We start from the raw sequence: 13,122 nt of genomic DNA, 5'->3' as shown, positions 1-13,122 counted from the left end.
GCAGGCGCCTGTAGTCTCAGCTACTCGGGAGGCTGAGGCAGGAGAATGGCGTAAACCCGGGAGGCGGAGCTTGCAGTGAGCTGAGATCCGGCCACTGCACTCCAGCCTGGGGGACAGAGCGAGACTCCGCCTCAAAAAAAAAAAAAAAAAAAAAAAAAAAGAAAAACAGTATGTCATCATGCCATACTTAGCCAGATGGTCAGAAAGTTATATTAAGACTTTAGAAGGCTAGGTGTGTGGCTCACACCTGTAATCCCAGCATTTTGGGAGGCTGAGACAGGAGGATCACTTGAGGCCACGAGTTTGAGACCAGCCTGGGGAACGGAATGAAATTATTTCTGAGACAAACAGAAACCTTAGACAGTGAAAGTGAGAGAGCTTAGACTTAAGCCCTTTGATTATAGTACTGAAGAGGCAAATGGTACAATTACAATAGCCAACATTTACTGAATGATTGATATGTGGCACTGTGTTAACCGTACAACTTTATCACATCTGTGGTGCTATGTTCATTTTAAAGTGAGAAAGCTGGGACCTAAATCCAGGAGGTTTGCCTCCAGATTCTCACTCGGAGCCACTATGCTGTTAGAACACCCTACGTATGCATTTTTATAGATACGCCCATGCTTTTTAGTGTGCCTTAAAAATTATTCATTACATATAAGACATCCTTGTACTTTTTACAATCAATGGCATCTTAAAATCAAGGAGTATGGTAAACACCTGCCGTGAGGATCAGATGATAAGTATCTTCAAGTGCTTCTAGAAAAAGTGGATTAGAGGGGCAGGTGTTACAAGGTGAGTATGCTGAGCCTGGTCTTCAGAACCCCACCATTGCAGAACAGGTGAAAACCACGGGGAGCAGTGTCAGTAAGCCGGAGTGCTTTCTGCAGTTTTGAGAGGAGCTCCTCCACACGAAGCACCCTACCTCCCATAACCGCCTAAATCTTTCTATCTATGTCCAACCCAAACGGCAGCTCCTTCAGGAAGTGGTCTGTGGCTATATGAGAAGATGCACATGGGAGCAATTTTCAAATTATGAAGGGATGGAACCAATACGTGAAAGATGGATTTTATCACTAAAGTTATCCTCGCTCCTCTCTTGGCCTCGGTCTCTCTAAACTGAAAGGAAGAGGTGGCTTAGCCTATCTCTTCCTTTTATAATTTCTGCCTCTAACCTCTTCAGATTTCTGCCAATCTGCTTTGAAAACCAAATTTCCTTCCTCAGACCTGCAGGAGGCGGCTCCTCTGGGCTGGCAGCTCAGCAAGGCGGGGCTCGGGGAGCAGGAGAAGAGGCGGGGGCTCGGAGGGAAGCGCGGCCGCAGCCACGTGACTTCCTTCCCAAGGAGCCTCAGCTGCCGGCCTCCCAGCAACCGGTGCGTCCCGCCTAGCGACGCCTGCGCATCCCGGTTGGCCCTCGGGGGCGGTTGTGGCAAGGCGGTGCCCACGGTCGCGCTGCTCATTGGCTCGCCCTGCCGTCAATCAGACCCGTTGCCCGGGCGCCCGCAGGCGGTGCTGTCGGATGCCCCGCCCCTTGGCCGCCAGGTTCGTGGCTGGCTGGCCGCTGCTGTCACTCCCCGGCCGTTTCCCTGCGGCCAGCGCTCTACTTGGGGCGGGAGGAAGAGGGGCCGGACTGGGGCCTGACGAGCCGTCGCCGTCTTCGCGGCTGCTATGACCAGCGGGCTAGGCGCCCTCCGCAGCTCCGCGCAACGCTAGTCGCGGCCGTGCGCCCGCCGTAGCCGTCTGCGTCCCCAGCGCGGCCGCTCCCGCGGCCCCCTCGGCTCTGCCGGCGCCGCCTGCGAGGCGAGGCGAGGCGGAGGCAGGATGAAGATGACGGTGGATTTCGAGGAGTGTCTGAAGGACTCGCCCCGCTTCAGGTAACCGGCACGGCCGCCCGGCGTCACCGCGGCGCTGCCTTCCCGGCGCTGGGGGCGTGAGAGCTGGGCCCGCGCACTGGGAGGAGGCCCCGCCGTCCGCGCCTTCCGACGGGGCGAGCGGCCGTTGCCGCCGCTTCCAGCCTGCGAGGGCACTGCAGTCCCCGCCGAGCCTTCCCGAGGGGCGAGGAAGTGGCGGGGACGGGGACGTCGCCTCCTCATTTCTTTCCTCGCTCTCTGCCCGGCCGGAGCGCCCCGAAGGCCGGCGCACCCGCTCCCGCTGGGGGAAGTGGGGTGCAGCCGCGCTCCCGAGGTCTCGTCCCCTTCACGGGCGCTCGCTCTCGCCCCCTTCCTCCTCTGGCTGCTCTTCCTTCCCCCTTCCTTCCGCCCCTTCTTGGTTTCCACCCCCTCCCCACCCCCTCTTTGAGGGAGCTTTCAGGGCATCCTCTTGCAGTTCACTTAGTTCCTCTTTGCGCTTTTCTGCCCCGCTTCCCCGGGGAGGAGGGAGTAGGGGGCGAACTGGGACGCCGGCTTCTGCTTCGCGGTGCCCCCGGCCAGAGCGACTCTCCGGAGGGCGCCGGCGGTGGCTGCGTGGGGGAATCGCGGGGGGAAGCGCTGTGACCAACCGCCGTCCAGGGACCCTAGGTGGTGACTACCTGCTTTTCTTTCCGTTGAAGGGGGCACAGCTGTCGAGGGGTACTGGGCTGAGGGCGGAGGACTAGGAGAAAAGTGCATTTCTGTTTTGAGAACGGAAGTAGGAGGGCCGTGAAGATTGCCTGTGTGTTCCTCTTCCAGCAGCCTCTGCCTTAGAGGGCCGGGATCACAGTCGGATGCTCCCAGTGGATCTGTCACAGAGCTGACGGGGGGCACTACGACTCACATGGGTTGCCCTTCTTTCCATGTGAGTGGCCGTCGTCTTGAGGCCGTCCAGGACACAGGTTCTTTCTGTTTTGAGTGTGGTAGGAAACTCTTGAGTTGTTTTGGACAATGGAGTTTTTCTAGGTTGCATTTTACAGGGCTGGCCATAGTCCTTACAAATATAAGGCCTGAACACTTCCGTCAGATAGTGACATTTCTTGAAAGCTTCCTCTGAACATAGGCGTGTGTGTGCCCGCTGATGTCTGGGCCAAACCTGGATTGTAAATTGCATCTTCTGCCTGGGAACTAACTGTTCTCATCCTTAACACTGTTAGTTGGATTTCTTATTCTCCTTTCAGTGAAAAGCAAGGAAAAGAGTTGTAAAACTAAGGAACTGCTACTTAGAGAAAATTTAAGAACGCTTTTTGCCTTTGCCCTTTGATGATTTTGGGGTGTTAATTTTATTGGAGCTTAGGGCTATTGCTTATTTAACAAAACCCACTTCCTTTGATAGCTGTTGTTGCCATTCGTGTTTGAAACTTTGATGTTCTGCATAATTGAAGGACTCAAGAGACACAAATAGATTGCCTGTGACAGGCGTGCAGGTTGATTTCCAGGACAGTGTGGCAAGTGGAGTAATTTTTAAAGCGCACCTTAGAAAGCTTTTTGTGAAATTTTGTTACTATGACTCAGCTATTTATTTTTAAGTGAAATAGTCACAGCATTTTTCTCTTAGAAGATGTAACTTTGAGCTCCCTTTGTTTCACATTAATTTTTTTTTTTTTTAAGTTGAGAGAAGTGATTTGGAAATACTTCTAGCTACTGGGGTTGGTCACAAACCATGTGATGTCTTTGTTTTTGAAATAAAGGAATCATTGAATATAAAATGAGAGGGCAAGATACTGATTCAAGTTGTAGGGAATATTATAGTGAACTTTTATTAAGCTCGATTGTAACATAAATTCTATGTTAGTTAAAATATTAGAGGTTTTCAAGAGTTGTTTCCCATATTCCAATTATTGTTAGCTGCAAATTGGGAAGAGATATCAAAATTTCAATAAATTCAACATCTTATATACATTTTGGGGACAAATTAGATTTGCGATAGAGGCAAGACTGCCAAGAAGTAGAAGTTTCATTATTCATATTCTTAATTTTTTACGGTTTTTCCATAATCCTATTACTATGAGGATTTGTGTAGCATTTGAAAAGAATATTTCAGAAGTCTTCATTCACATGTTGTATGTATAAGAAGAGCTTTAGTTTTGAGAGTATTGTGTATGTTGAGTGATAGTGAAACTTGTATCAAAATAAAAAAACTTATGAGGCCTGGGCTTGTTTTTTGATAGTAAGGCACTTGTCTCCTGATCTATTGTGCTGTCTTTAAACTAATACCTATTTTTATTCATAAATGAATCTTATGGCTTTTAAGTCTAGTGTGTGCACATAACTGCCTTGGTGCTGTAGAATTAATGCAAAAGGCGCATCTTGCTGATGAAAATTTCACCACTGTTGGAGCTTTAAACATTCATTTTCCTGTTAAATCAATGAGGAGAATACAAGGGGACTGGTTGAAACGGGGAGAAGGATGTTGCAGTTGCAACATTGTCTTTTGTAATTTGAATAGTCAATGGTTACTTTTACATCCCAGTGAACATTTTTTTTTGTTTTGGATTGGAGGGTATATTTCGTTGTATAATTTTGGGTTCCCTTTTTGGTTTTTTAAATACCAGTTTAAAATCAGCTTAAAGGTCAAAATCTTGTTCATCTAAAATCTGAAAACCTTGTTCATCTAAAAATCTACAGGAATGTAAAGTGCCTAAGTATACTTTTTTTTTGAGTGGAAATTTTGCATTTTGGCCAAAATATGTTGACGTTTGAATTTGTATGGGCCCTACATTGTATGTAGTTGCATGTAGTAGGTCTTTAAAACTTTACAAAACCTCCGTAAAAATACTGCTTTTCTTTTATTTAAACATACTCTTGGACTGAACACTGTGACTCACGTCTGTAATTCCAGCACTTTGGGAGGCCGAGGCCGGCCGATCACTTGAGGTCAGGGGTTTGACACCAGCCTGGCCAACATGGTAAAACCCCATCTCTACTGAAAATACAAAAATTAGCCGGGTGGGGTAGTGTGCACCTGTAATCCCAGCTACTTGGGAAAATGAGGCATGAGAACTGCTTGAACCTGGGAGGCAGGGGCTGCAGTGAGCTGAGGTCGCGCCACTGCACTCCAGCCTGGGCAACAGAGCGAGACTGTCTCAAAACAAACAAACAAACAAAAACCGAAAACGTATTCTGTTTTATTTAGGAAGTGAATATCTGTTTGAAATAAAACGTAAAATAAATAAATTGAATAAATAAAAATCTTTCTGAATTATGAGAGATTTTTGTCCTGAGCAATGTTCAAGTATAAAAATATTATGGCTGGTGCAGTGGTTCATGCCTGTAATCGCAGCAGTTTGGGAGGCTGAGACAAGAGGATTGCTTGAGGCCAGGAGTTTGAGACCAACCTGGGCAACAAAGTGAGACCCCGTCTCTACAAAAATAAAACCATTAGTTGGACATGGTGGTGTGCACCTGTGATTCCAGCTACATGGGAAGCTGAGGCAGAAGAATTTGTTGAGGCAGGAGGTCAAGGCTGCGGTGAGCTATGCTCACACCTCTGCACTCCAGCCTGGGTGACAGAGCTAGACTCTCTCTCTCTCTCTTAAAAAAAAAAAAAGAAAAGAAAAGAAAATTGGCCTTAGCCTTAGTATGGTTTAGTTTTTATCTGATAATTTATTTTTATCGTTTAACAATGTCTATCATACACCATCCTGAAGGTTTTTCATTTCTAGATTCTATTTCAGATATGATTCTTGTTCAATAACTTATAATAACTTTTTTTTTAAAAAGGTGTTTGTGGGTGAATTTTGTTTGACAGATTGAGTCTTACTTTGTTATCCATGCTGGTCTCCAACTCCTGGACTCAGGTTCCCCTGCCTCAGCCTCCTGAGTAGCTGGATTACAGGTATGAGTCACCATGCCCAGCCCGGTGAAAGGTTAGAGACATTGGAATAAAATGTGATTAGTAAATACACCTCAGTTATGTGTTGCTATTAAGTCTGGATTGGTGCCAATCCTGTCTCCTTCCTTTGCCTTCCATCTTTAGAATAAACTTTTAGCAACTGGCAGTTAATACAGTGGGCAAGGGCTAAGGGGAAATGTGTCTGTGTGTTTTTTAATCTCAGAAGCAGTAGAATGGAATTATAAAGTAATGTTATTATGAACCAAAATACAGAAATCCTGACTGGGTGTGGTGGCTCATACCTGTAATCCCAGCACTTTGGGAGGCCGAGGTGGGTGGATCACTTGAGGTCAGGAGTTCGAAACCAGCCTGGCCAACATGGTGAAAAACCATCTCTACTAAAAATACAAAAAAATTAGCGGGGTGTAGTGGTGGGCACCTGTAATCCCAGCTACACGGGAGGCTGAGGCAGGAGAATTGCTTGAACGTGGGAGGCGGAGGTTGCATTGAGCCGAGATGGCGTCTCTGTACTCCAGCCTGGGGGACAGAGTGAGTCTCTGTCTCAAAAAAAAAAAAAAAAAAGTCTTGTCGGTGGGGTGCAATGGCTTATGTTTATAATCCTAGCACTTTGGGAGGCCAAGGTGGAAGGCTTACTTGAGCCCAGGAGTTGGAGACCAGCCTGGGCAACATAGACACCCTGTCTCTAATTTTAATTAAAAAAAAAAAAAAAAGCTTGTAAAGTAGGACTTATCCTCATTTTAAAAATGTGTGTGCATGTGTTTTGTTTTGTTGTTTTTGAGACGGAGTCTCGCTCTGTTGCCCAGGCTGGAGTGCAGTGGTGTGATCTGTGCTCACTGCAACCTCTACCTCCTGGGTTCAGGCGATTCTCCTGCCTCAGCCTCCCAAGTAGCTGGGATTACAGGTGCCTGCCACCACACGTGGCTAATTTTTTTACTAGAGATGGGGTTTCACCATGTTGGCCAGGCTGGTCTTGAACTCCTGACCTTGTGATCCGCCGGCCTTGGCCTCCCATAGTGCTGGGATTACAGGCGTGAACCACCTTGACCAGCCTAAAAAATGTTTTAAAAAATCCGCAACTGGACATTTTGATAGATGAGTTGACTTTTTAAAAATAGTTACTTCTTTTGCTAGTAATTGACTTTCTTAATGGTGGACTTTCACATGGTGGACCAGGAAGGGAATTCACTCGTTTACTCTATATGTTAAGCCAAAGGCTTCAATTTCATTTGTTAGGCTGGGTGCGGTAGCTTATGCCTATAATCCCAACAGTTTGGGAGGCTGAGGAGGGATGATCACTCAAGGCCAGGAGTTTGAAATCAACAGAGTGAGACCCTGTCTTTACAAAAATTAAAACAACAACAAAAAGTAGCCAAATGTGGTGAATGTGGTGGCCCACGCCGGTAGTCCCAGCTACCCAGGAGGTTGAGGCAGTAGGATTGTGATGCCCTGGAGTTTGAGGTTACAGTGAGCTATGATCATGCCACTGTACTCCACCCTGGAAAACAGAGCAAGACCCTGTCTCTTTAAAAAAAATTATTTAAGAAATTGTGTCAGTTAAATTTGCGTTGTTTATGCTATCTTTTATCATATAGAAATTTAAAAGCTGGCTTTTGTTTATTGCCTAGAAAAGTCTTCCCTACCCCATTATAGTTTTCTGTCATTTTATAGTGATTTTAAGTTTCATGTAATACAACTGGATCTTAGTTTTGATTGTAGAAGGTAATCTGTTTTCTTCCTAGTGAAAGCCACTTGTTCTAACACCTTTGAAAAAATTCATTCTTCATTGATTTAAAATGAATCGCACACCCCTTTTGTGATGTGTGGGAGAACAAATTTCCCCTTGTTACATGTTTTACAAATTTAGTCTTTGCAGTACTTTTTTCTTCAATTTCAGAAGAAGGTATGTCTTTCTATGTGTTTTGGCCTTATTTATTTAAAACTTTTATTATGTAAAATTTCAGGGATGATTCAACTATATGGTATTTAGGAAGAGACATACTTTAGATTTAAAGACATAAATAGGTTGAAAGTAAAAGACAAACCATGCAAACAGTACCCAGAAGAGAGGTGGAGTGGCTGTGCTAATAGCAGAGAAAATAGACTTTAAGACAAAAATTACCACAGACAAGTATAGTAAGAGGGCTGGGCGTGGTGGCTCCCTTCTGTAATCCCAGCACTTTGGGACGCTGAGGTGGGCAGATAGCTTGAGCTCAGGAGTTCGAGACCAGCCTGGGCAACGTGATGAAACCCTGTCTCTACCCAAAATACAAAAAAACATTAGGTGTGTGTGGTGGCACATGTCTGTGGTCCCAGCTACTCAGGAGGCTGAAGTGGGAGGATCACTTGAGCCTGGGAGAGGTGGAGGTTGCAGTGAACTGAGATTGTGCCACTGCACTCCAGCCAGGGTGACAGTGAGACTGTGTCTCAAAAAAAAAAAAAAAAAAAAAAAAAAAGAGCGTGTGTGTGTGTGTCTGTGTGTGTATATAAATAAAAGGGTCAATCCATAACAAAGACATCATGACTATAAATATATATTCACTTAGTTGAGCTCCAAAATACACGAAACAAAAACTGGCAGCATTGCAGGCAGAAATAGACAATTCAGCAATCATAGTTTGAGATATAAATACTTCCAATAATGAGTGGAACAACTAGGCAGATGATTAATAAGGAAATAGAAAATGTGAACAGCACTATAAACCAAGAAGACTTAATAGTTATCTATAGGACACTTCATACAGCAGCAGCAGAATTCACATTCTTCTTGGGTTTACATGAAGTTTCCTTCAGCATAGACTATGATGTTAGGCCATTAAACAAGCCTCAATAAATTTTAAAGTATCGAAATCATACAAAATATTTTCTGACCACAAGGGGATAAAATTTGAAATCAATAGCAAGGAAATCTGAAAAATTCACAAATATGTAGAAATTAGCAGTACACTTCTAAGTAAACAGTGGATCAAAGAAGTCACAAGCAAAATGAAGAAATGCTTTCAGATGAATGAAAACAAAAATAGAACGTGCCAAACTTATGGGGTACAGCTCAAGCACTGCTTACAGAGAAATTTATACCTGCAAACGCCAGTATTAAAAATATAAAAAGAAAAAAAGAGGCTGGGCGCGGTGGCTCATGCCTGTAATCCCAGCACTTTAGGAGGCCGAGGCAGGTGGATCACGAGGTCAGGAGATCGAGACCAGCCTGACCAACATGGTGAGACCCCCATCTCTACTAAAAATACAAAAATTATCGGCATGGTGGTGCACACCTGTAATCCCAGTTACTCGGGAGGTTGAGGCAGGAGAATCACTTGAACCCGGGAGGCAGAGGTTGCAGTGAGCAAAGAGTGCGCCACTGCGCTTCAGCCTGGGCAACAGAGTGAGACTCCGTCTAAAAAAAAAAAAAAGAGTGCGCCACTGTGCTTCAGCCTGGGCGACAGAGTGAGACTCCGTCTAAAAAAAAAAAAAAGAGTGAGCCACTGCACTTCAGCCTGGGCAACAGAGTGAGACTCCGTCTAAAAAAATAAAAAGAGAGATCTCAAAATAGTAACCTAATCTTTACCCCAACAAACTAGAAAAAGAAGAGAAAGCAAATCTCAAAGCAGCAAAAGGGAAGAAACTAAAAAAGGTAGAGCAGAAATAAGAGAAAACAGAGAAGAGAAAAATCGAGAAAAATGATTGAAACCAAAAGTTGGTTCTTTGAAAAGCCTAACAAAACTGACAAATCCTTAGAGTGACCAAGAAGAAAAGAGCAGTGATTCAGATTACCACATTCAGGAGTGAAAGAGGGCACATCTCTACTCATTTGAAGAAATAAGGATTATGAGGAAATACTACAGATAATTGTATGACAGTAACTTAGAAGAAATGAATATATTTCAAGAAAGACACAAACTACTGCAACCGACTCAAGAAATAGAAGATCTGAACAGAACTATAAAAAATAGAGATTGAATTGATATTCAGAAAGTTTCCCAAAAAGAAAAGTCCAAGCCAAGATGACTTCACTGGTGAATTCTACCAAGTATTTAAAGATGAATCAGGCCGGGCGCGGTGGCTCAAGCCTGTAATCCCAGCACTTTGGGAGGCCGAGACGGGCGGATCACGAGGTCAGGAGATCAAGACCATCCTGGCTAACACGGTGAAACCCCGTCTCTACTAAAAATACAAAAAAAAAAAAAAAAAAAACTAGCCAGGCGAGGTGGCGGGCGCCTGTAGTCCCAGCTACTCCTGAGGCTGAGGCAGGAGAATGGCGTAAACCCGGGAGGCGGAGCTTGCAGTGAGCTGAGATCTGGCCACTGCACTCCAGCTCCGGCGACAGAGCAAGACTCCGTCTCAAAAAAAAAAAAAAAAAACAACAAAAAAAATAAAGATGAATCAGTGACATTCCTTCACACTCCTTTAAGAAATAGAAGAGGAGACATCACTTTCCAAGGCATCCACATTCCTCATCATCAGTCCATTGTTACCCTGCTACCAAAGCCAGGTGATATATCACCAAAAACCCTGCAGACCAGCTGGGCGCAGTGGCTTATGCCTATATTCCCAGCACTTCGGGAGGCCGAGGCAGGAGGATTGCCTGAGCCCAGGGGTTCAGTCTGGGCAACATAGTAGGGAGACCTTGTCTCTACCAAAATAATAACAACAACAACAACAACAACAATAATAATAATAAATAAATAAATAATAAAATTAATTGAGTGTGATAGCATGTGCCTGTGGTCCCAGCTACTTGAGAGGCTGAGATGGGAGGTTTGCTTGAGCCCAGAATGTCAAGGCTACAGTGAGCTATATTTGCGCCACCGCACTCCAGCCTGGGTGACAGAGCAAGATCCTGTCTCAAAAAAGAAAAAAGCAAAACCAGGCCAAGCATGGTGGCTCATGCCTGTAATCCCAGTACTTTGGGAGGCCATGGTGGGAGGATTGCTTGCATCCAGGAGTTCGAGACCAGTCTGGGCAACATAGTGAGACCTTGTTTCTATAAAAAAAATTAAAAATTAATTGTGTGTGATGGTGCATGCCTGTAGTCCCGGCTCCTCAGGAGGCTGAGGCGGGAGGACCACTTGAGCCTGGGTAGTTGAGGCTGTGGTGAGCTGTGATCGTGCCACTGCACTCAGCCTGTGTGACAGAGTGAGACCTCATCTCAAAACAAAAATGAAACAAATCCACCAAAAACAAAACAAACAAACAAACAAACCCTATTGACCGGTAGTCCTTATGAATGCAGATATAAAAATCTTTGACAAAAGTACTAGCAAACTGAATATAGCACCATATAAAAAGGATTGTATACCATGACCAAGTCATATTTATCCCAGGAATGCAAAGTTGATTTAATATACAAAAATCAATTAATGCAATATACTATAATAATAGAGTAAAGGATTAAAACGACACAGTCATCTCAATAGATGCAGAAAATGCATTTGACAAAATCCAACACTCTCATGATAAAACTATTCAAAAAACGAAGAATAGAAAATTTCCTAACTTGATCCTAATTTGATAACGGCTATTTTTTTTTTTTTTTGTATTTTTTTTTTTTTTTTAGTAGAGATGGGGTTTCACCGTGTTAGCCAGGATGGTCTCGATCTCCTGACCTTGTGATCCGCCCGTCTCGGCCTCCCAAAGTGCTGGGATTACAGGCTTGAGTCACCGCGCCCGGCCAGTGATAACGGCCATCTTTAAAACACCCTCAGCTAACATCATATTTAGTGGTGAAAGACTAAAAAGCTTTCCCCTAACATAAGGAGCAAGAAGCCTGTCACCACTTCTGTTCAACACTGTAGGAGAGGATAGAGCCAGAGCAGTTAGGCTGGAAAGACAAATTAAAGGCATCCATATAGGAAAAGAAATAGCAAAACTATATTTTTAGATAATATGTCTTGTACAATCAGCCTTTGTATCTATGGGTTCCACTTTTGTGAGTCAGTCAGTCATGGATTGAAAATATTTTGGGAAAAAAACAATAAGAAATAACTATAACAATTAAAGTACAAATAAAAAATAGTATAACAATTATTTACACATAACATTTACATTGCATTAGGTATTAGAAATAATCTAGAGGTGATTTAAAGTATGTAAGACCATATATGAAGGTTATTTGCAAATACAATGCCATTTTATATACAGACTTGAGCATCTGTGGATTTTGGTGTTAGTGGGTAGTGCAGGGGGTGGGCAGGGGGAGTCCTGGAACCAATGTCCTTTGGATACCAAGGGATGACGGTATATAGAAAATGCTAAGGAATCCACAAGGATCAGTTATAACTGGTAAGTTCATCTAGGATGTAGTGTATAAGGTCAATGTACAAAAACTATTAGTATTTCTGTATACTAGCAAAGAAAACCAATCTGTCTACAGTGGCATCAAAAAGAGGAAAGTACTTAGAAGACAGTACACTGAAAACACCAGTGAAAGACCTTAAAGACCTGAGTAAATGGAAATACATCCCATGTTCATGGATCAGAAGGCTGAATATTGTTAAGATGGCGATACTCCCCAAATTGATATTCAAATTAAACGCAGTCTATTAAAATTCCAACTGGTTTCTTTGAAGAAAATGTCAAGCTGATCCTAAAATTCATGTGGAAATATAAGTAACCCAGAACAGCCAAAAGAGTCTTGAAAAAGAACAAAGTTGGAGGATTCAGTTTCCAATTTCAAAAGTTCCTACAAAGTGATTGTAATGAAGACGGTGTGGTACTGGCATAATGATAGACATATAGATCAGTGAAATAGAATTGAGAGTCTAGAAACAAATCCTTACATTTATGGTGAGCCAGTTTTAACAGAGGTACCCAGACAATTCAATGTGTGAAAGAATAGTCTTTTCAACAAATGGTGCAAAGACAACTGAATATCCACATGTAAAAGTATGAAACTGGAGCCCTATCTTATGCCATAGGCAAAAATTAACTCAAAATGGATCACAGGCCTACATGGAAGACCTAAAACTATAAAGCTCTTAGGAGAAAACATAGAATTAAATCTTTGTGTTCTTGAATTAGGCAATGGTTTCTTAGATGTGAAATGTGAAGTACAAGCAACCCAAGAAAAGATTGATAAATTGGATTTCATTAAAATTAAAAACTTTCGGCCGGGCGCGGTGGCTCAAGCCTGTAATCCCAGCACTTTGGGAGGCCGAGACGGGCGGATCACGAGGTCAGGAGATTGAGACCATCCTGGCTAACACAGTGAAACCCCGTCTCTACTAAAAAATACAAAAAACTAGCCGGGCGAGGTGGCGGGCGCCTGTAGTCCCAGCTACTCGGGAGGCTGAGGCAGGAGAATGGCGTACACCCGGGAGGCGGAGCTTGCAGTGAGCTGAGATCCGGCCACTGCACTCCAGC

The 13,122-nt window shown here is 43.9% G+C and overlaps 1 protein-coding gene across 1 annotated transcript in view; it reads left to right on the top strand.

Moving 5' to 3' along the window:
• Nucleotides 1-1,532: 1,532 nt before the first annotated feature.
• The window catches only part of ACAP2 (ArfGAP with coiled-coil, ankyrin repeat and PH domains 2), a 169,736-nt gene continuing 158,146 nt past the window's right edge, over nt 1,533-13,122 (top strand). Inside the window, exon 1 of the mRNA XM_026455656.2 lies at nt 1,533-1,877. Coding sequence (XP_026311441.1) covers nt 1,825-1,877 — 53 coding nt within the window. The 5' untranslated portion in view covers nt 1,533-1,824. The remainder of the gene's footprint in view (nt 1,878-13,122) is intronic.

The sequence above is a fragment of the Piliocolobus tephrosceles genome, chromosome 2, assembly GCF_002776525.5.
Source record: "Piliocolobus tephrosceles isolate RC106 chromosome 2, ASM277652v3, whole genome shotgun sequence".
Classification (NCBI taxonomy): Eukaryota; Metazoa; Chordata; class Mammalia; order Primates; family Cercopithecidae; genus Piliocolobus; species Piliocolobus tephrosceles.
This window is presented reverse-complemented; position numbering and strand designations above follow the sequence as displayed.